The 21,178-nt window shown below is 48.9% G+C and overlaps 3 protein-coding genes across 10 annotated transcripts; 2 read left to right on the top strand and 1 right to left on the bottom strand.

Annotated features, from left to right (window-relative positions):
* Positions 1–17: 17 nt before the first annotated feature.
* Positions 18–8,365, top strand: TMEM265 (transmembrane protein 265). Of its 2 annotated transcripts, none has more exons than XM_043560040.1 (3): positions 18–560; positions 1,597–1,767; positions 8,225–8,365. In XM_043560040.1, exons 2-3 carry the CDS (start codon positions 1,600–1,602, stop codon positions 8,363–8,365), a joined length of 309 nt encoding a protein of 102 aa, XP_043415975.1. In that variant the 5' UTR covers positions 18–560; positions 1,597–1,599. The 2 variants fall into 2 exon arrangements, with proteins under 2 accessions (XP_043415975.1, XP_043415974.1); XM_043560039.1 differs by lacking the exon at positions 8,225–8,365 and adding an exon at positions 3,258–3,751 and having other exon boundaries at positions 329–560.
* Positions 8,340–17,348, top strand: PHKG2 (phosphorylase kinase catalytic subunit gamma 2). 3 transcript variants are annotated; one of them, XM_043560033.1, is made up of 10 exons: positions 8,340–8,451; positions 8,853–8,965; positions 13,343–13,518; positions 13,794–13,848; positions 14,914–14,979; positions 15,071–15,234; positions 16,144–16,234; positions 16,328–16,481; positions 16,554–16,679; positions 16,781–17,348. In XM_043560033.1, the coding sequence occupies exons 2-10, from the start codon at positions 8,871–8,873 to the stop codon at positions 17,072–17,074; spliced, it is 1,221 nt and encodes a 406-aa protein (XP_043415968.1). In that variant the 5' UTR covers positions 8,340–8,451; positions 8,853–8,870; the 3' UTR covers positions 17,075–17,348. The 3 variants fall into 3 exon arrangements, with proteins under 3 accessions (XP_043415968.1, XP_043415967.1, XP_043415966.1); XM_043560032.1 differs by having other exon boundaries at positions 8,416–8,523; XM_043560031.1 differs by having other exon boundaries at positions 8,443–8,523; positions 8,853–13,518.
* On the bottom strand, positions 17,301–21,117 carry CFAP119 (cilia and flagella associated protein 119). Of its 5 annotated transcripts, none has more exons than XM_043560036.1 (9): positions 20,794–21,117; positions 20,439–20,470; positions 19,863–19,928; positions 19,548–19,717; positions 18,922–18,992; positions 18,604–18,720; positions 18,452–18,521; positions 18,262–18,348; positions 17,301–17,650 (listed from the first exon to the last, which is right to left on the bottom strand). In XM_043560036.1, the coding sequence occupies exons 1-9, from the start codon at positions 21,016–21,018 to the stop codon at positions 17,472–17,474; spliced, it is 1,017 nt and encodes a 338-aa protein (XP_043415971.1). In that variant the 5' UTR covers positions 21,019–21,117; the 3' UTR covers positions 17,301–17,471. The 5 variants fall into 5 exon arrangements, with proteins under 5 accessions (XP_043415971.1, XP_043415973.1, XP_043415969.1 ...); XM_043560038.1 differs by having other exon boundaries at positions 18,604–18,691; positions 19,552–19,717; XM_043560034.1 differs by having other exon boundaries at positions 18,604–18,992.
* Positions 21,118–21,178: the final 61 nt, after the last annotated feature.

Genomic DNA, 21,178 nt, shown 5'->3' with positions numbered 1-21,178 from the left:
ATTTTCTGGTCTGGTGGAGGGTTGGGTGGGAACTTGGGCATCGTTTTCCTCCTCTCTCTTGTTCTTGCCAAAACCCTAGTACCTGATCTCTAACCCAGAATTATGTGTCTTTGAGGTAGAAATCACCCAAGAGGAGGGAAGATTGGCAAATCTGATCTGGTAGGGTGTCTTTCCCTAAAGTTTCAGTTTTAAGTCACTCCAACTCATACTTTTTCTCTCCTCCTATTCCCTTAGTTCTGGACTTTCCCTCAGAGCTCTCTGATGCCTCAGATTTTCCCCTGCTTTTACTCCTCTTGCTCAGGTGCTTTCACTCCTTTTCCAGAAGGCAGGCATCCTACCTCCAGTTGCTCCATCCCCCTTTTGCTTCCCTCCATCTAGCCAAACTAGTTTGAGTCAGCCACACCCCATTCCGAGCTCCTGGGGCTTTTCAGGAGGTGGCTGGCCACCCAACCCCACCCCTGGGCTTGGCTTGGAGACCTGAGTCAGCTCCTTCTCCACCCAAGCCAAATCAAACCTGAGGCAGGAGCCGAAACTCACAGTCCCTCAAGGCCTATAGCCAGGTAAGAGCCCCTGTTCATTTTTACGTTTCCTTTGATCACTTCTGGACCCTCTTTTTGCATTCCCCCCCCCCCAATGACTACATCTGTGTTTACCTCAGCAGTTCTTTCCCCATACCCACTCTTCAGCCTTGTGGTAGAGATTCTTTGCACTCTTCTTATCTTGCCTTTCCTCTTTCCATCTATCCTTTGTTACTTGTATTCAGAGAACTGCAAATGGTTCTGTTTTGTGTAGGATGTAGGGGGATGGTTGGAGATGAGGGTGGAAAGGTGGTTTGATGCCAGAGCTCAGAGGACTTGAGAAGTTAGGGGAATGAGAAGTGATTAAGCAAGGCATCGTTATGTAGTTTTCTGTGTGGGTTATGAGGTCAGACTGGTCCTGGGTTAATTAAAATGGAGAGTAGAGGTAGCAGGGAGTCAGCATAGCAAAAGAGGCCCTGATTTACGCAGGTAAGGATTTTCTGGTGTTCAGTGTCCTCAGCTATAAAGAGAGCTTGAATGGATTAATTTTCCCCTTCCTTTCCCCCATCCCTGTGTTGTCATCCACCGTGTTTTCACATGAAATGATTGCGTTGCTTAAAGTGGGGTATAGGGCTTAGGGTGCTATTTTGTGACCCCTCAATATTCAGGGGCAGCCTCTGAGGAACTTCAGGAAATTTTAAGCCTTCTGAAATACAGTTTAAAGTCACTGACTTATATAGTCTGATTCCTAGCAGCTTTTGAGATGGTTTTTCTCCTGCTTGTCAGTGTGCTCCTGTCATTTTCCTTTCCCCTACATGTCAAAACAGCAAAACAGATAATGCGATATTCACACCAGCTTGCCTTTAAAGGCTCCAAATCTTAGGCTGAGAAAAAAGGATTCCGGCCACACATTTCCTCTCTTGGTCTATGAGTCACTGGAAGAATTCCGCATAAGGCAGCTTACCTGACAGTTGGGCTAGGTCACGAGGACCGATCAGAGAGAGGGGTGGAGTCTGAGCACGCCAGGCCAATGGCTCAGTTGTTGGGCTTACAAGTACCTTGACTGTATCGCCCACAGGTGATGGAGGACGAGGAGAAGGCAGTGGACACCTTGGTGAGCAACATGGAAGCTGCTCATTCTCCATCCCCCATCCGCTGCTGCTGGCTCCGCCTCCGCTACCTGGCAGCTACTAGCATTATCTGTGGCTGCTCTTGCCTGGGAGTCGTGGCCCTTGTGTTTGCCATCAAGGTGAGGAATGCAATTCCTATGGGAGCAGGGGGGTGGGTGTAGTTAGGCAATGGTTTGGTGTATCTGATCTATATCTACAGTGATCACGCAGTTACTAAGTACTTGTCAGAGCTTGGCTCTGGGCCTGCTGTCAAAGGGCTCACCGTCTAATGAAAGAGAGAACTGCGAAAATGGATAATTATGACTGGAATGCAGGTCATCAGTACTGTGACAGAGGAAATACAAGGCATTTGGGGAGCTAGGGAGTGTATGTACGTGTGATTACATACATGTGTATAGTAGAGTAGGTGACAGGAAAATAACCTTAGGGGATGAGTGACTAAAGGGGAAAGGGCGTTCTAGGTAAAGGGAACAGTGTGTACCTGGACTATTAGTTCTGCATGACTGGACCACTGAGGAATAGTGACAGATGAAGCCAGAGGGCCCAGATTCCCAAGGGCTTCCAATGCTGTGCTTGGAGTTTAAACTTTATCTTCAGAGTACTGAGGAGTACTTTTTTTTTTTTTTTAATTTTTTTTAACGTTTATTTTTGAGACAGAGACAGAGCATGAACAGGGGAGGGTCAGAGAGAGAGGGAGACACAGAATCTGAAACAGGCTCCAGGCTCTGAGCAGTCAGCACAGAGCCCGATGTGGGGCTCGAACTCCCGAACCGCGAGATCATGACCTGAGCCGAAGTCGGCCGCTTAACCGACTGAGCCACCCAGGCGCCCCCTGAGGAGTACTTTCAAGAGTTTTTGGAGAGGAGAGTGACATGGTCAGGCTTGTGTTTCAGTGAGATCTGCTCTCAAGGCCTGCATGGAAGATGGATTGGAAGGGGCAGAACTCGAGGCAGTTGAGCAGTGATTAGAGTGATCTGTAGCAGTTGGGAAGAAGCTGTGGAGTTTTGGAGAGGGCTTCACCATTTCCAAACACCTAACCAAAACTGCACATGGACCTTTTGAAAGGCCACACGGGATAATTTAAACATCATGCTGGAACTTTCTCAATCCTAGTTGGATTTTAATTATCAGAAACTGTATTCTTATCATCATGAGAATTTCTGGGTTTCATTAGGTCAAAATCATAAACAGAATCCTTAATAATGAGAGAGTTGAGACTCATGGGGCTAATACCAATGGAGTGTTGTTTGACTGGACGTGGAGGTCGGGGGGCGGGGCTAAATACTCCAAGATAGCTCGTTGTTTCTTGCCGAGGATTCCAAATTCTGAATGAACCTGGGATGAGTAGAAAAAGATAGGGAATAAAAGGATTGAAAAGTACTTTCCCATATGTGATCTTGTGAGCTAACAATGGCTACTTGGAGAAGTACACAGGGCAGAGTGGGTACTTGCTTTGCAGATGAGGCTTGAGAGATAGACATTGGAAAGGGAGGCTAGGGGTTTGGGTGTCAGGTTTTGAGCCATGACAAGGATGGAGGATTGGTGTGGGACAATGGGTACTTTGGGTCAGAAGCAGGGGGAGAACCTAACCAAAAACCTGCCCCCACAGGCGGAAGAGCGGCATAAGGCAGGCCGGTCCGAGGAGGCAGTGCACTGGGGGGCCCGGGCCCGGAACTTCATCTTGGCCAGCTTTGCCGTCTGGCTTGCTGTCCTCATTCTGGGCCCTCTGCTTCTGTGGCTGCTCTCCTACGCCATCGCCCAGGCTGAGTGACCCTGGGTGGCCTCTGCTGAGAGTCAGCGAGACCTCCTGGATCCTGCAGTGCGGCATTGCTAGGGTCTGGGGCGAGCAGTGGTCCTTCCTGGCTGGAAGGATGGTGCCTCTCTCAAAGGGCTTTGGAAGAGCTCTTCTAGACCTTTCTAAAAGGAGGCAGCAGCTGAGACTGATGAGGGGAGGCCAGCCTGCTCTGTTCTTTCAGTGCCCACCACCCCCTAATTCCCCCAGCCCATCACATCCTAGGGGCCTCAACCCAGAGGTGGGGTTGAAAACCAGGCCTGATTTTATTAGAATTTGTTTTGTAATAAAAAGCTTTTTTAGTGGTGAAATGCTCCTGTCTAATTGTTGTTCCCCTACTTTCCCCGGGTTCTTGGTGAGAGCCAGACTGGACATGTGACCGATGGCAAAATCTGCATTTCCCTTTACCTAGGCACTCCGAGAGAAAGAAAGGATTTTTTTTTTTTTCTTTCTTTCCACCCCCTCCCTTCTCCTGGTGGTTTCCCTTCTTGGAAACACCCCAGCTTCTCCCGTGCACATCAACAGAGACCCTGTGGCCAGATAGGAAGAGTAATAGCAGCAACCACTATTTACTGAGTGCTTACTGTGTTCCAGGCTGTGTTCTAAGCACTTTATATTTCTTAACTCCTTCAGTCCTCACAGTTAATCGATAGCAGGTACCATTATTTACATTTTATAGCTGAGGAAACAAGCACCCAATGTCACCCAGCTAGTGAGAGGCAGAGCTGGGATTGAACCCAGATAGCTTGCTTCCAGAGTCGAAAGAGGAATGGAAGGGTTGGATAGCAGTCACAGGTAAGTCTCTGCCCTGTGTGTGAAGCTTTGTAGGATTATAATGAATTTTCATATCTTGGGCCTCATGGTAATCTTAAACATATTTTATTTCAAATTTCGAAGTATACATGCAGGAAAATATCCCAAACAAATACAGAGTTTATAAATTAACGCAAAGCAAACATCTGAAAATCACCATTCAATCAAGAAATTGAACATTGCCTTTACTCCAAAATCTCCTTTATATCCCTCCCAATACCACTCCCTTCCTTTTTTCCCACAGGTAACTACCATTCTGATAAGTTTGTTTTTTTTTTTTTAAGTTTATTATTTTGAGAGAGAGAGGGCACGAATGGGGGGAATGGCAGAGAGAGGGAGAGAGAGGATCCCAAGCAGGCTTTGCACTGTCAGGGTAGAGCCCAGTGTGGGGGTCAAACTCATGAAACTGAAATTATGACTTGAGCTGAAATCAAGAGACAGATGCTTAATCGACTGAGCCACCTAGGCACCCTCCATTCTGATTTCTAACAATGGAATTTAGTCTTGCCTGCATTTAAGCATTGTATAAATGGAATCATATGTATTCTTTTCATATCTGGCTTCTTTAACATTATTGCTGAGATTCATTAATATTTGATTCAGCTATATTTTTCATTACTGTATGGTATTCCATTATATGAATATATTACATTTTATCCATTTCCTGTTGGACTTTTGGGATGATTACAGTTTCGTGATATTATGAATCATGCTGCTGTGGACATCCTTGTACATGTCTCTTGGAGTACATGTGCTCTGGGAATTGAATTTTTGGATTATTTCACCATAATTTAGAGACCAGCAGAGCACGTAAATGAATTAGAGATATTTGTTGCACACCGAAGAGAGAAGATTAAAGAGAAGAAGAGGCACATGATGGTTGTCTTCAGTGTTCTGAAGTGCTCCAGAAAATAAAAGTGAAGAGACTCTATTGTTGGTCCCAGAGGTTAGAGTTACAGCAATGGATAGAAGCCATACCTAGGGCACTGGTGGTCAATCTTGTCTTCACAATAGAACTGTCTGGGGAGCCTTAAAAAGTACTTAATGCCTGGGCTTTTGTCCCTAGGGATTCTGATTTAATTGGTGTAAGCTGCTGCCTGCACATCAGTATAACACATTTTAGATTTCATAAAGAAACTTTTTTAAAGGTAATATTTCATTAATCATTTTCAGTTTCTAGAGGAAACTATCCCATTCCCCCAAACTGATTAAATGAGGTCTTGCTATTTTTTTTAATTTTTTTTTTTTGATGTTTATTTTTGAGAGAGACAGAGACAGAATGCGAGTGGGTTGGGGCAGAGAGAGAGGGAGGCACAGAATCCGAAGCAGGCTCCAGGCTCCAAGCTGTCAGCAGAACCCGACATGAGGCTCGAACTCATGAGCTGAGAGACCCAAACCAAAGTCGGACGCTCAACCGACTGAGCCACCAGGGGCCCCAAGGTCTTGCTACTTTTAAACTCAATTTTGAAAAATTTCAAGCCTACTGAACAAAAGAATAGTACAATGAACTCATGTGCTCTTCACCTAGATTTATACTTTTTTAACATTTCACATTTGTTTTATATCTTTCTAAATGCACAAACTGTTATTGTGGAACCATTTGAGAGTAAGTTGAAGGCCCTTCTTTCCTAAATACTTACAATTTTAAAAAATGCTTATTTATTTTGAAAAAGAGAAAGCAAGAGTGGGGGAGAGGCAGAGAGACAGAGAGAATCCCAGGCAGTTTCCTTGCTGTCAGTTTAGAGCCCAATTTCTTGAACTGTGGGATTATGACCTGAGGTGAAATCAAGAGTTGCTTAACTGGCTGAGCCACTCAGGAGCCAGTGTCAGTTTTAATGTACGTATGGTCCCAGATTGTTTTTTAGTTCAATTTGTTAGATTCATTACTGTCATCCTTAAAATGTTTGGTTGAGGTATAATTTATATGAAGTAAAGTACACAGATCTTAAGTGTGCAGCTTGGTGAACACCTCATATGAAGACCTCTATATAATCACCACCTAGGTGAGTAGAACATTTCTAGCACATCAGAAGGCTCCCCCATGTTCCTCTCAGCCTCATTAATCTTTGTGTTCCTGGTTTTGACCAATGGAAATTCCTTCAACTTGGTTCTTGTGTCCTGCTATGTCTCCACATTTCTTCACTTACTTTCTGGCCCAAGCCTGGGAATTGGCCATTTCTCCCAAGGAGTCCTGGTTCCTTGAACTGAGGACTATTACTTTAAAATGACTAGAGTAGAAGTGCCTGGGTGGCTCATTCGGTTAAGTGTCTGACTTTGGCTCAGGTCGTGATCTCACGGTTTGTGAGTTGGAGCCCTATGTAAGGTTTTGTGCTGACAGCTCAGAGCCTGGAGCGTGCTTCAGGTTCTGCATCTCCCTCTCTCTGTGCCCTTCACCCACTCACTCTCTCTCTCTCAAAAATAAACATTTAAAAAAATTAAAACGACTTAGAGTAACTGTACTCATTCTTCTGGGATGTTATTGCTTTTAGGCCCTTTTAGAGATTAGAGCTATAACACATCTAATTTTATCTGTTTTAAATCTATTTTTTTAAAAATTTTTTTTTTCAACGTTTTTATTTATTTTTGGGACAGAGAGAGACAGAGCATGAATGGGGGAGGGGCAGAGAGAGAGGGAGACACAGAATCAGAAACAGGCTCCAGGCTCTGAGCCATCAGCCCAGAGCCTGACGCGGGGCTCGAACTCACGGACTGCGAGATCGTGACCTGGCTGAAGTTGGACGCTTAACCGACTGCGCCACCCAGGCGCCCCTAAATCTATTTTTTAAGTCATACGATTTTAATCAGTCATAAGGTTCTTTCTCCCCTTTCACCATCCCAAATTCCAAATTCCCACAGGAAGAAACTTGGCTGCCAATTACATCAACATGTTTATTCATTTGCCCAATTTCTGAATAACTATCCCATTATGCTACCAAACAGTCTACTAAAGTTAAGTTCAAGGTTTCTTTGCGATTTTGTTCAGATTGATGGTATAAAGTCAAAGTACTCAGTTAAAAAGTTACTTGGATTCGTTTTTCTCTTCTATGGTTGTGATCCCAAAGTGACATTTCTAAGATAGTTGCTAAAGATTAAATGAATTCATTCTGTGCCTTTTTTTTTTTGCTGGAACATAACCTCCACAAGGGTGAGGACTCCTCCCCCGCCCCCCACCACTGCTGATAGTCTAGCGTTTAGACGCTCAGCAAATACTGAATGAGTAAGTGAATGCCAGGGTTGAGCTATGCACTGAAAAGGCTTATGAAGTAAATTGTTCCGGGCAGTATCACACACAATTTGGCAGGCTTAGAACAGAGTGTGATAATCCCCTAAGGCTTTTAAGGAGGCGGTGGTGGAAGACTGGGAAATGTATAACCCCAAATGGTGAGCACGAGGGCTCTGGAGATACTGAAGAGGCGCAGCAACCAGAGGACTAGGAAGCCTCTTCTGGTTGACAGGCTCTGACTGGTCCAAGTCCTCACCCAGTGGCACGTGGGGGTCCAAGCTGCATGCTTTGAGCATTTTAAGTGTTTACTTTTGAGAGAGCAAGTGCACAAGCGGAGGAGAGACAGAAGGAGACAGATCCTAAGCAGCCTCTGCACTGACAGCAGAGAGCCCAATGTAGGGCTTGAACTCACAAACCCCTGAGATCATAACCTGAGCCGAAGTCAGATGCTCAACCGAGCCACCCAGGCGCCCACTCCAAGCCTTTTAAAAGCAGGGAAGTGACTTCTCAAAGCAGGCATTCCTGCTGCCAGGCTGCCAATATAAAAGTTTAAAAAAGAGCCAAATTCAGATAGTGATGCTAGAAGGAAAGGAAGGGGCCATGACCAAGTCCGGGAACCAGAGACGCAGCTAGTCCCGCGACCCAGATACCCAGAAGCCACGCTTCCGGGTAAACCTAACTTCCGGGTACCGTTGGAAGCCTCCAAGCCCTCTAGACAACGAGCTCCGCCCCCTGCTGTCCCCAGCAGATCCTGTGCACTAATTGGCTGCATCTGAAGCCCCGCCCTAGCGTCGCAGCCTTCGGTAACTCCGAGCTCCAACGCCCGCGCCAGCCTAGGGACTCCCCGCTTCCTATTGGACTACGAACTTCCAATCGGAAGGGATTTTGAAGCTCAGTCTTCAGGCGGCGCTGACCCCTCGCCGACAGGATGGGGGCGGGGCCTGAGGTCGTTGCCGGCGCCGCCCTGGGAGTAAGGTAAGGAACTGGAGGCGAACCCGGGACAGAGAGGCTTCGCGTTGACCCTGGCTTCTCTCTCATCACCCGCCGGTGAGCCTGCGCGAGACCCCACGCCCCCTCCCAGTGCCCGCCCAAGTGCGCCTGCGCAGCAACAGCCACCTGCCCGTGTTCCCCTTCCTTTCTTCCTTAGCACCTTTTCCCTTCCCCTCCCCCGTCCCCCTCCCTGCCCTGCCACCCTTCCTGCCCCCTAGGCCCTTTCGCAGGGTCTCCCCAGTCCTGATCCTTTCCCCACCCCGTCCCTATCCCCCAGGATCCTGGCGCCCCAGCCGCAAGGGCTGCGCCTCCGCGAGCCGCGATGTGTGTCCTCCCAGAGCCTGTGGGCCTCACTGCCCTCCCTACCCTCCGTTTCCTCCACACAGGCCCCCACCACCTTCAGAATGACGCTGGACGTGGGGCCGGAGGATGAGCTGCCCGACTGGGCAGCGGCCAAGGAGTTTTACCAGAAGTACGACCCTAAGGACGTCATTGGCAGGTGAGGCTTCATTCATCCAGAGAGAGAGTTCCAGAGAGATGAGGTCCTAGCCAGAATACACGATTCCATTTGAGGGCTGGATAGTTCTAAATGGGAAGGAACAGTGGTTAGTGGAGCAACATTTGGTGACTAAACTCTTTTTCTGAGCCAACCTCCATTTTTTCCAAATTCACACACTTATGTGTTCAGCAAGCATAGTTGAAGTAACTTACTGTCGGCCATACATGAAGCTAAGCACAGGGAGGGTAGAAGAGTTGTTTGTCCTCCAGTCATGAAGTGACTGAAAGAGACACAAAAAACGTTCAAGTAGTATCAGGCTGTGTAAATAGTGTGATGGGGCTGATAAAACCACAGCTTCCCCCTAAAGGGGGATATTTGGGTCTTGAAGGATGAATAGGAGTTCAGCATGCAGAGAATAGAAGGAAGGCCTCACTTGTAGAGACAGTGCAGATACACTTACTCATCAAAGATTTCCTAAGCCCGTATAGTGTGCTGGGTGCACTGTTTGAGGCACTAGGAATACAAGACCCACAGGTTTTCTGTTTGCCTGGAGTATATGCTAGTGGTAGAGATGGAGGATAAACACAAAAACAAGATAAACGTCATCATATGCTGGGATGATGGAATGAGAGTGATTAATGGGACTGAGACTTGAAGGATGGGAATGAACAGCTTGTGAGCTGAGATAGGATATATTTGGGGCAGAAGGAACAGCACATGCAAAGGCTCAGGCTAGAAAGCGCCTGTTCAAGCAATAGATAGAAGATCATGGTGGCTAGAATGTAGTAAGAGTGGCACAAGGTGGAGGAAATTAAGTTGGAGAGGTAAATAGACATTAGATTATGTAGGGATTTATGCCATGATAAGACATTTAGATTTTATCCTAGTGAAATTGGTGGTTTCACACAGGGCAGTAACATGATCTGATTTACATATTTTTGATTTAGGGGTAGGAACTTAAACTTTCCATGCCTCAGTTTCTCCATTTAGATTGGTTTATAAAAATAGACCCTACCTTGTAGGTTGCTGTGAGGATGGAAAGAATATGATACACTTTAAAAAAATTTTTTTTTCTTTACCTTTATTTTTGAGAGACAGAGTGAGTGGGGGAGGGGCAGAGAGAGAGGGAGACACAGAATCCGAAGCAGGTGCCAGGCTCTGAGCAAGCTGTTAGCACAGAGCCCGACGCAGGGCTCAAACCCACTAACCGTGAGATCATGACCTGAGCCACCGTCGGATGCTCAACCGACTGGGCCACCCAGGTGTCCTGATACACTTTTTTTAAATGTTTTATTTATTTTTGAGAGAGAGTGTGCAAACAGGGGAGGGGAAGAAAGAGAGGGGGACAAAGGATCTGTGCTGACAGCAGCAAGCCTGATGCAGGACTCGAACTCACGAACTGTGAGATGATAACCTGAGCCAAAGTCGGACACTCAACCGACTGAGCCACTCACGTGCCCCTTAGTATGATAACTCTTAGAACGCTTCCTGGCATATGGTAAGTGCTCAACACAAATGTGTTATTACATTTAAAAAAGGTTATTCTGGCTCTTGTGTAGACAATGGATAGGAAAAGGACAAGAGTAGATGTGTAGAGATCAGTTAGGAAGCTACTGATGGATTCAGGCTAGAGATGGTGATGTTTAGAATAGAGGAGCGGTGGTAGAGATGGGGAGAAGTGGATAGATTTAGGTGATGATTTGAAGAGAGACTTGATAGTTTCCTGAAAGACTGGTTACGGACCATGAGGGAAACGGAAAGAAACAAGAGTAATGTCTCAGGTTTGGATTTGAGCGCCTGAGTACTGTTTACTGAAATGAAGAAGTGTGAGAAAGATCAGATTTCTGGCAGGGGCAAGCAAGTCAGGAGCTCCATTTTGGAAATACTAAGTTTTGAGATATCTACCTGGAGCTGTAAAGTGGGTACATGTGTCTGGAATTGGAGAGAGAGCTGGGCTAGAGCAATAAATCAGAGGCGTTAGCATATAGATAGTAGTTGGTGAGAAAATAGAAACGAAAGGGGGCCTAGGCTTAGGCCCTGAGGCCTGTCACCATTAAGGGGTTATAGAAGGAGGAGTCAGTAAGGGAGACTAAGATAGAAGATAGCACCTGTGAGTTAGAAATAAAAGCACAAAAAGAATGTGCCTCTGGAAGGTTGGCATGGTCTGCTGTGACCCATGCTTCCCAGGCCAGGAAAGCAGACAGGGGTGTGGCTATTAGATTTGTTCAGACTCTTAAAATATATCACATGGAGATGTCACAAAGGCCTTTGGGATCAGGAATTCTGGAGAGGACTCAAGGTTTGAGACAGTGCAGCAAGAGCCAATTGCACAGTTGGTATTTAAGTCCCCTGGGACTGGTTGGAGGTCATCAGAGGGGAGAGTGTCTGGAAGAGAAGTGAGCTGAAATCCAAGTCCTAAGCTGACATAGGGTTTCAGGACTAGATAAGGGAGGATTCACCGAGGCTGGGAAGAACACTTAGGGAAGGACAGTGTTTCCACTGCCACAGGGTACAGAAAGACCCATTTTGGAGAAAGCAGGTCAGAGGGTAGGGCCCCTGTCATCTCATTCTGGCATTACAGTAGTAGCATCATCCCTGGTCTCCACTGTCTTTTCCCTGCATAGTAAATTACCTGCATACTTTTACTGAATGACTTTTCCCAGAGTACCAGTCTATTCATGTATAAAGGCATGAAGCTTTAAAAGAGCTTGATGCATTCTAGAAATTGATAAGTTGTAAGTCACTGAAATAAAGATTGAATAGCAGAGTAATAGCCAAAGATGAGGCTGAACAGAAACTGAGACCATTTCTGAGTGATGGGTGAAGGGACTGGGATTTGACTTCTATCTTGCAGGTAATAGGGATGCAGTATGGAGAGAAAAAAATTTTAAGTGCACTCCACAGTTAACTATAAGGTTGGAATTCTTAGGTCTCATTTCAAAAGAGCACAGTTGTTCTAGGGGGTCCCACTAAGGAATGAGGGAACTGTTAGGGAATTTAAGCTGGAAAACTTCAGCAATGAATGACATGATTCTTATGACAGGACTGTCATAAGAAGCTCATTCTGGAAGCAGTGTGGTGGATGGGTTGCAGTGGCTGAGACTGGCAGCAGGGAGATCAGTGGGGAGGCTGTTAACAGCTATGGGGGTGGAGAAGTAGGAAACAGAATTGAAAAAAAACACAGAACGGAGTGGACTGGTTGCATGTGGTGGATTGTGAAGGAGAGGAAGAAGCCAAGAACTGTACCAAGATTTCTAGCTTGGGAGTCTGGTTGAATGGCATTGCCATTTAGTGGAGATCAGGAAAGTGAAACTGTGAAGTGGCCAAGAGTAAGGCAGTAGGTGTGGGGAGCACTGCGGCACCTGGACGGGTCTTGTCCCACTTAAGATGGGAATTCATTTTGAAAAGAACAAGAATACGCTGACCAAACAGTGCACCTGGCCAGAGGGTCAATAGTTTATATCTCTTGATGGAACTAGAGATGTGGTTGACAGGCATTCTAAGCAAAGGGAGTTACATAAGGGCAAGGAAGCCTTGAGAGCACGGCAGTAAAGTTATGTGGAGGGCAGCCAGGGAACCAACATAGGAAATGTGGTGTGAGGGCCGATCTTGGAGAGATTTGCACTTAGCCTGAGGTACTTGTAGGGTCATATGCAATTGGTGACAGATTCCCAGCAATGAAATACCTGTCTAAGACTTTCTCTTCACCATGCCAAATGGGCTTTTCTGCTTCTATCTCCTTAATGTTTTTCAACATCTCTTCAAGATGTTTTTGGCCACGTTTCAGAGCCGGCAAAGTGGAAGCCCAGAGACCTTAGGTCATTAGGTTACATGGAGGTTAATTAGTGGCAAATTTGGGGCCTACACCAAGGTCTCCTAATTCACAACTTTGGTCTTCCAGTCAATGGTCCAATATTTATTTGGAGCCCCTTGCACTTAACGTATTTTAGGAGAACTTTGGGATTTGGGTGGGGTAATCAGCGAAGTGTGAGTAAAATTTGGAGTGAGGTTTAGGTCATTTCTTCCCACTTTCTCCTTGTGGGGTTCCAGGGCAAGCAAGAGGCAGGCTCTGGAGCTCAGTGTGGAAAAGACTTGCCTAGGCTTATCCACGGAGGGAGTGGCAGAAACTGGGTTCAAACCCAGGACCTCCACCTGCCTTCTCTGTGAGATTTGTGTTGCACCTTGCTGGGTATCCAGGTTGCTTGCTGAGGCTACTGTGAAGCTACTGTAGATCAGAGCGAGCTCCTCGGGAGGCAGCCTTGTCGCCCAGATGGATCTTCGGAATCTGGTGCAGTGGGTAAGAGGATGCCGAGGCACCACTCTGCGTGAAAATGACAGAACAGGAGGCCTGACTCTTGTGCTGTCTTACTCTGGCAGAGGAGTGAGCTCCGTGGTGCGCCGTTGTGTTCATCGAGCTACTGGCCATGAGTTTGCAGTGAAGATCATGGAGGTGACAGCTGAGCGACTGAGCCCCGAACAGCTAGAGGAGGTGCGAGAAGCCACGCGGCGAGAGACGCACATCCTTCGCCAGGTCGCCGGCCACCCCCACATCAGTGAGGCTGCCTTCCCTGCTCCTGTTAGCTGACAGCCACCTCCTGCTGGCCCTGCCCATAGCCCCGTTCCCCCCACACTGCCTCCATGCCTCTGCTCCCTTCGTCATGGCTCTGCTCCACCTCAAAGTGTGGCCAGCCTTTGGGTCCCTACTGCCTCCTTTTGGTTCTCCTTCCTTCCCAGTAACAGCCCACTGCCACCTTGGGGTGGAAAGCCCCTGTAACATGCATCCGCTCCTTTCCATCTCCGTATTTCTACCTTTCTGCCTCTTTCCCAGTCACTCTCATCGATTCCTACGAGTCTTCTAGCTTCATGTTCCTGGTGTTTGATCTGTGAGTATCTCCCTGCCCTGATCTGAGAAGCCTCCTCCTCCCCTGCACGCGTGGCCCCAGCCTGACAGCGCAGTGGGCTAAGACTACCTTGCTCACACCTTCCTGTGCTCCTGGCTTTGGCCCCTCTCCCTGGGTGCCCTGATTGGGCAGGTTCTTCCAGGATGTTAGTGACCAGCCAATTAAAAAGGGTCTTCATGACCCAAGGGGCCACTGTCCCAGTCCCCCATGGTCGAAAGGTTAGCAGGGAAGAAAAGGCTGTTTTAAGAGCTGGCCACTTATCAGCAGGTTCTTGCTCATCTGTCTCTCGCTGTTTAACACCCTACCACCTTACATGGTGTTTGACTCTGCCCGTCAATTCGTTTTCTGGGTAGTCTGAATCTGAGTGTGAGATGTTAGAAAATATAATGTAAAGCAGTGCAAAGGTACCTCAAAAGAGAATGGTTTAAATAGCAAATATTTAAGAGAGACCCTTGGAAAAAATTCACAAAGTCTTCATACAGAAATGACCCTCTGCAAAAGTTGGCCAGTGGGGGGGGGGGGGGGGGAAGGTAGGAAGTGTCTGTTACCTCATCACACAATGTTGCAAAACACTGATATGCCCCCAGTCAACTCCGGATTTCAAGGACTGATGCAGAGTTGCAGTTAATAACCTCAATTTTTAAAGACAATATAAAATAAGCAAAATTCAAAATAAAGTCCTATTCAACTTTTTACTACTGTTAACTGTAAAATTTTGGTCATGGTCTAGATTCACTTTAAAAGGTCTTCTTCGAGTTTACTCTTACATAATAAGGACCTCCTATAAAATAATTGTTGCAAGAAGGTACTTATTCTTGCTAAAATAACCCTCTCATGGCACAGTGCATACATTTCAACTACCAATCCCCTGGGCCAAGCTGCCCCAGGCATCCAGTTCACTCTTGGAGCACTCTGTCTCAAGACCCTTTGTTTATCTAAGAGGAATCTCTTTACTGGCCTCTTCCGTGGTATTTTCTGTGAGCCACTGGCTTATTTTCTCAGCCGCTTGTAAGGTACACCTACCTCCCAATCCCTCCTATCCCTTAGGATGCGGAAGGGAGAGCTGTTTGACTATCTCACAGAGAAGGTGGCCCTCTCAGAAAAGGAAACCAGGTAATGGCTGAGCCTGCGGCCGGTGGGGTGAGCAGGGGGCGGGGTGGGGCCGGGCAGGGAGAAGCAGAGGAGGAGACTGCACCTCCCTCAGGTCCATCATGAGGTCTCTGCTGGAAGCAGTGAGCTTTCTCCATGCCAACAACATTGTGCACCGAGACCTGAAGCCTGAGAATATTCTCCTAGATGACAATATGCAGATCCGACTTTCAGATTTTGGGTTCTCCTGCCACTTGGAACCTGGCGAGAAGCTTCGAGGTGAGGGGTCCTGATGCCCTAAAAGGCTTGGGAGGGAAGGAGACCCAGACCTGAGGCTGGTTAGCTGGGTCTGATAATTGAGTACCCAGGTAACCAAGCAAAGAGGAGAAGACAGTGAGCATTTGCCAAGTATCCTCTAGGTGCAAAGCGTTGTATGTATCTCACAGTGGGCTTCCTGATCTGGGGTGGGGATGGGTGGAGAGTCATTTTCAAATGAGGTAGGCCTAAGATTTCCTGGAAGTATGCCATGGAATACAGTTTGGCAGTTGCTGGGATGAAAGAATTGGTACCTGAAGTGATAGAAGCAGCTAAAAATAATAGGATCAATAATGGGATCAAGTCGTGGAGGGCTGTGCTTTAGGAGTCTAGACTTGAGCCCGAGACCACAACGGGGAGCCAAGGAAGGGTTTTAAACAAGGGACTTACTCAGTATGTGCCTTAAGAAATCCTATATTCCCACTCGTTCTCCTTGGTTTGAGTGGTGATTCTGCCACACAGAATAGAGTTTATAGGAGGAGGAGTCCACTTGGGCAGAAAGGAACGTAGAAAAGATTGAAGTTTTGCTTTCCATTTATGTTATACATGTAAAAACGTGGCACAAAGTTGTGTAAGGAGTGGGTAGGTTGGGTTGCAGGTGGCAAATGATATGCTTGGGGAAGACTTTGAAGTCCATCCAAAAATGAGGTTTTCCCCAGGAAGGCCACCAGGAACCTTGGTGGGTATTTGGGTTGTGCAGCAAGGTTAGGGTTTAGTACTGCCCTCAGTGGAGGGCAGGCAGGAGCAGAATGGGAACACTTATGGTCCTGGCACCGTTGAGGCTCCAGCAGAGGTCTGGAGTTAGGGGCCCTTGAACAGGCCCTTGAGTTAGGGATCTGGTGGCATCCATCAATCTCAGCTCTCTCTCCCCAGAGTTGTGTGGGACCCCAGGGTACCTAGCACCAGAGATCCTTAAATGCTCCATGGATGAAACCCACCCCGGCTATGGCAAGGAGGTCGACCTGTGAGTTTATGGTCTCCCCCCCTTCCTTTCTCCTTTGTGTCTTGTCCTTCAACACATTTGCCTAGCCCTGCCTGACTCTGGTCTCTTTCCCAGCTGGGCCTGTGGGGTGATTTTGTTTACACTCCTGGCTGGCTCGCCACCATTCTGGCACCGACGCCAGATCCTGATGTTACGCATGATCATGGAGGGCCAGTACCAGTTTAGTTCACCTGAGTGGGATGACCGTTCGGACACTGTCAAAGACCTGGTGAGCTGGGGCCATGAGAGGGTGAGGAAGGAGGCCCAAGAGCTGCCTCTCATGCTCTGGGGTTTCCCCTAGATCTCAAAGCTGCTACAGGTAGATCCTGAGGAGCGCCTGACAGCTGAGCAAGCCCTACAGCATCCCTTCTTTGAGCGCTGTGAAGGCAGCCAACCCTGGAACCTCACCCCCCGCCAGCGGTTCCGGGTAAGCCTGAGAGTGTCAGTGTCTGGGCCTGTTCCTCTGTCCCATGATCATTCTCCTATGGTGGATGCCCCACTGGAGCTCACATTGCCTCTCCTTCCCAGGTGGCAGTGTGGACAGTGCTGGCTGCCGGACGAGTGGCCTTAAGCACCCAGCGTGTCCGGCCGCTGACCAAGAGTGCACTGTTGAGGGACCCTTACGCGCTGCGGCCGGTGCGGCGCCTCATCGACAACTGTGCCTTCCGGCTCTATGGGCACTGGGTGAAGAAGGGTGAGCAACAAAACCGAGCAGCCCTCTTCCAGCACCAGCCCCCTGGGCCTTTTCCCATCATGGGCCCTGAAGAAGAGGGGGACTCCGCTGCTATCACCGAGGACGACACCATGCTGGCACTGGGCTAGCACCTCAGCCCAGGGGAACCCCAGAAAGCAGGACTCTCCCGGAGGAGGATTTTTATCATTCCAGCCCTTACGGGCTCTGGCCTCAGGCCCCCCTGCCTGGCCATGCCGCCACTGATATATGACCATAAAGACCAGCCCTGTACACCTGTCCCCACCAGCCAGGGCTTTGGGATCAGAGCTAAGGTGGAAGGGCACTGCTGCTCGCAACACCATGCCTAGCCTTGTCAATGCTGCCTGTGCTGCACCTGCAATAAAATCTGCTGCACGCCCGAGAGAGCCAGTGCCCTATGTCTGCTGTCTGGCTTCAGCGGGGAAGCCCAGAAGGTGCTCAGGAGGGGTGGGGGGGCGGGGATGGGGCTGCTCTGCCCCAGGCCTTTATTGGGGAAAATGCTGGGGGTCACTTGGTCTTGTTCTTGCCTTTGCCAGGAGGTAGCTGGAAGGGCCGCTCTAGGATGGTCAACTTGCTGTTGAGCCTTTCCTCGCTGGCTTTGAGCCGCTCCTCTATCAGCTGTTGGAGCTGCCCCAGCTCCTTGCTCATCTGGGTCTTGATGTAGGCTCGCAGGATGGAGACCTGGCCTGCAGGGGCAAGGAAGAAGGGGCAGGTCAGCAGAGATGCCATGGGGCTGAGGGATTGGCCCTAGCTGGTCAAACACAACCTCCAAGGTGCGCCTGGGACTACACAGGTAGCAATCAGGAAAGGCTTCAGTTCAGGAAAGGTCAACTAGCCCTTCTGTGGAGAGAGGTGGGTGGACTGGTCATGCTGGACTCTCTGGATTGCTGATGAGCAGATAAGTGGCCTTACACAGGTGATTTAATCTTTGCGTATCTCTGTTTCCTCCTGTGTACAATGTAGATAGTGCTAGCACCTAGTGCCTAGGACTGAGGGAGGGTTAAATGTAAGATGCTTAACACAGGGCCTGCCTGGCACCCTGTTACTGCTAAATGTGTGCTGGTTGTTACTGTCACTGGTTTTATAATTATCCTTTTCTGGAGCTCCTCTTCCGCGCCCCCCCACCCCCGCAGCTGCACTTTTATTACCTGGTTTGTCATCTTGAATTTCTGCGTGAGGAATCATTTGGAGAAAGAACACTGTGCCTAAAACAGACCTGAAGTCCTGATGTGGTCTAACCCCTTCATTTTATACTTGCTCCAAGTCACAGGGGAACCTAACCCTTCCAGCTCCTCACTTGGCTCTTGCGCTGGCTGGACCACTGTTTCCAGCTCCTCCTCCTGTGGGGTGACTGCCTGCTCTCCCACCTCCTCGCCTTCTTTCTCTGCAGGCCAGAAGCAGGAAGAGGCTTCAGCCCCAGCCCCAGCCCCAGCCCCAGCCCCAGCCCCAGCCCCAGCCCCAGCCCCAGCCCCAGCCCTCTTCCTCACCTGTCTCATCCTCTGGCCAGAGCTCAGGCGGCTGTAGCCCTATGTAAGTCAAAGATAGGTCCAGCCTCACCTGGGAAGAGGGAGGAGGAGGGAGGCTGAGAGGAGGGCATCTGCACTGAGTGAAAGGGGGAGATGAGAGGTGGCCTCTGTACCTGGGGTGTGAAGACATATTTGTAGAGCTTGAAGTGGCGGAAGTAGGTGTTGACCACATAATCTGCCAGGGCAAGCAGCTGTTCCTCCCTAAAGAGGTTGATACTGAAGGGAGGCCGCTGTGGGGATGATTGGGAGTTAGGGGACTGACCACCCCCAGGAACCCTGACCTTTTCTCCAAGTGCCTGGCAGTCCAGGAGCAGGGAGAGCCCCTTACAGCCTTCAGAGAAAGATGAGGGTGATGAGTGTGGCGGAGGGCAGGAGACTGGGCTAGACTTTATCTGGGGGGAGACTGAAGATTCCATTCCAGAGGAACTGACCTTGACTCCATGGCAAAAAAGAACACTGGTGAAGTAGCGGTAACATTCCTCCACGTTGCCCAAGGGGGTTGCTGAGGGGGGAAAGCAAGATGTGACAGTGAGTCCCCTCCCTGATATTCATTCATTTCACTCACTCACCAGCTACTTATTGCACTTTAGAAGTGAGCAAATCTAGGTTTAAGTCCTGGCTTATTTCAGTAATTCACTCAACAAATACCGAGTAGCCCGTGCACTGTTCTAGGGCACTGAACAAAACAAACAAGGTCCTGTCTGTAAGTGACATACAATAAAACGATAAATATGTAATTTCACCTCTTGTTAAACATTGTGCAGAAAAACACAGTTCTAAGAATAAAGTGGGGGGGGGGGTGGAGGAGGAGCTGTTTTATTGAGCACTGTGTGTATATTTACATCTATTACAATATTTCTCAGAATAGTCTCATGAAGTTGGTGCTGTATATGAAGAAATGGACGGTTTCAAAGCTGAAACAACTTGTGTGTGGTCATATTGCGTGTAATGACAGAACAAAGATTCCAAGGGAACTACTGCTTCCCTTGGTCACTTTTGCCATCCCAGTCTCCTCTGTTCCCTGGGCTCAAACCCTTAGGTAGCCTGACCCTCTCACCCACACAGGCCTTGTGAAGATCTTGGAGCAGAGCACAAGCTGTTGATGTCTGTTCCAGTGAGAAGCCCTGCTGGCGGCAGAAGATGAGTGCATGGGAGAAAAGGTCCAGGATGATGGCATCCCGCAGGCTCTGCTCAGGAGAGCCTAGCCCCAACAGCTCAGCTAGCACCCTTAGGAGAGAGGAAGGAATGAGCGAGCCTCCCCACACCGATGCACCACATGCTCTGGAGTTGGGCATTCTTCCCGCCCTCCCAGCCCAGCCCTCTCAATCTCCCCAGGAGACAGCTTCTCTGCCCTTCCCTCATCCCCCCATACTCCCTCATCTCCTCAGTGTTGGTGGTCTTCTCCAGCCTGTGCATGGAATGGATGTCCAGGTACTTCCTGTTGTAAGAAAAGAGGTGAAAAGGTGTTGGTGGCCATTGTGCATTAGTCTCCTGGCAGGGCTATGATGGCTAGAGCATTGAACTGGGAATCAGGAGACCTGAGTTTGAGGATTAGCCCTTCCACTACTCTCTCTGGATCCAACTTCCTCCACCTTCAAATAAGGAATATGGCTTAAATGAACTCCTTTGGTCCTCTTCGTTTATAAAGCCAAGGATTAGGAAATTTAAGCTCTTGTCTCTGCCACTCCTCATGTGGCTTCAGTGTCCTCATTTATACAGTGCTCCACAGCAGTTGATATTCCATTTACATCCTTAGTCTTTGGCTCCCTTCTTCCCATCCTCCCTCGTTGGACTGGGGAGGCAGGAAAGCTGGAGATCTAGTCATCTTAGGTAATTGCAGTTTCCTCATCTGTAAAATGGGTAATGCTCTAGCTGTTTGACAGAACTTTTGGGGAAGAATAATGCAAATGTAAAGTGTAACTTTTCCCCCAAGGCTCTTCACACTCACCACATGCAGATCCGGGGCCGGGGCAGCGGCGGCTGCGGAGAGAAAGCGGATTGGGCAGGCAGAGCTTGTCCCTGGCCCCAGTCCCTGACCTGTCGCGGATCTCCAGCTGGCCTAAGAACCCGCTAACTTGCCTTCTCATCTTAAAGATTATGTACGAGCAACGCCGGCAGGCCAGGCTTTGATAGGCCCTAAGTACCATTCATGAGCATTTACCAGTCGGAGTTACACACCCCCGCCTCTTCACCAAGGCACCCAGGAAACGTCTTGAACTTTAATAAACATAACAGCGGGTGGCGCCCTGCCGGGGAGCCCTTTTACAAACATTCATGAGCGGACCACTCTGTCCCGCCCTCACCGGGAACAAGTTGGCTGCAGGATCTTCATCCGCTTCTACCGAGGCCGCGGTGCCGGACTCAGGCCGCACACCTGTTGCTATCCGCATGACGGACTCATCCAATGAAGTGAGTTCCCTCTCGGGTTCCCGCTGCAGTTCGGAGGGCTGTTCAAGCTCCGACTGCATCTTCAGTCCTAGGAATTGGCTGGACTTCTGACGGATCATCTCGTCGCTCCTCTTTGCCATGGGTCACCACTGGCTCTGTCCCGCCCAGGTCCTGGGAACGCCGGTTCTCGGGCAGCGACTGCCAAGGCCTGGCCCTCTAGCGACGCCTCAGCCAATCGGCGCCGTAGAAAGACCGGGTGCAGCCAATCCGCAGGGGGCGTCTCCCTCCGTTTCAACGGCG

This window comes from Prionailurus bengalensis, chromosome E3 (assembly GCF_016509475.1).
Source record: "Prionailurus bengalensis isolate Pbe53 chromosome E3, Fcat_Pben_1.1_paternal_pri, whole genome shotgun sequence".
Classification (NCBI taxonomy): Eukaryota; Metazoa; Chordata; class Mammalia; order Carnivora; family Felidae; genus Prionailurus; species Prionailurus bengalensis.
This window is presented reverse-complemented; position numbering and strand designations above follow the sequence as displayed.

What these genes read in the sequence shown, in the direction of transcription:
- CFAP119 (XM_043560034.1), bottom strand. Translation starts at nt 21,018, where the DNA reads ATGGCAAAGAGGAGCGACGAGATGATCCGTCAGAAGTCCAGCCAATTC. An exon ending in CTGCAGCCAACTTGTTCCCG is followed by an intron (nt 20,471 to 20,793) that starts GTGAGGGCGGGA and finishes TTCTCTCCGCAG; the next exon opens with CCGCCGCTGCCCCGGCCCCG. An exon ending in AATATGTCTTCACACCCCAG is followed by an intron (nt 18,522 to 18,603) that starts GTACAGAGGCCA and finishes CCCTCTTCCCAG; the next exon opens with GTGAGGCTGGACCTATCTTT.
- PHKG2 (XM_043560031.1), top strand. Translation starts at nt 13,236, where the DNA reads ATGGATCTTCGGAATCTGGTGCAGTGGGTAAGAGGATGCCGAGGCACC. An exon ending in CTCTCAGAAAAGGAAACCAG is followed by an intron (nt 14,980 to 15,070) that starts GTAATGGCTGAG and finishes CACCTCCCTCAG; the next exon opens with GTCCATCATGAGGTCTCTGC. An exon ending in CCCCCCGCCAGCGGTTCCGG is followed by an intron (nt 16,680 to 16,780) that starts GTAAGCCTGAGA and finishes TCTCCTTCCCAG; the next exon opens with GTGGCAGTGTGGACAGTGCT.
- TMEM265 (XM_043560039.1), top strand. Translation starts at nt 1,600, where the DNA reads ATGGAGGACGAGGAGAAGGCAGTGGACACCTTGGTGAGCAACATGGAA. An exon ending in CCCTTGTGTTTGCCATCAAG is followed by an intron (nt 1,768 to 3,257) that starts GTGAGGAATGCA and finishes CTGCCCCCACAG; the next exon opens with GCGGAAGAGCGGCATAAGGC.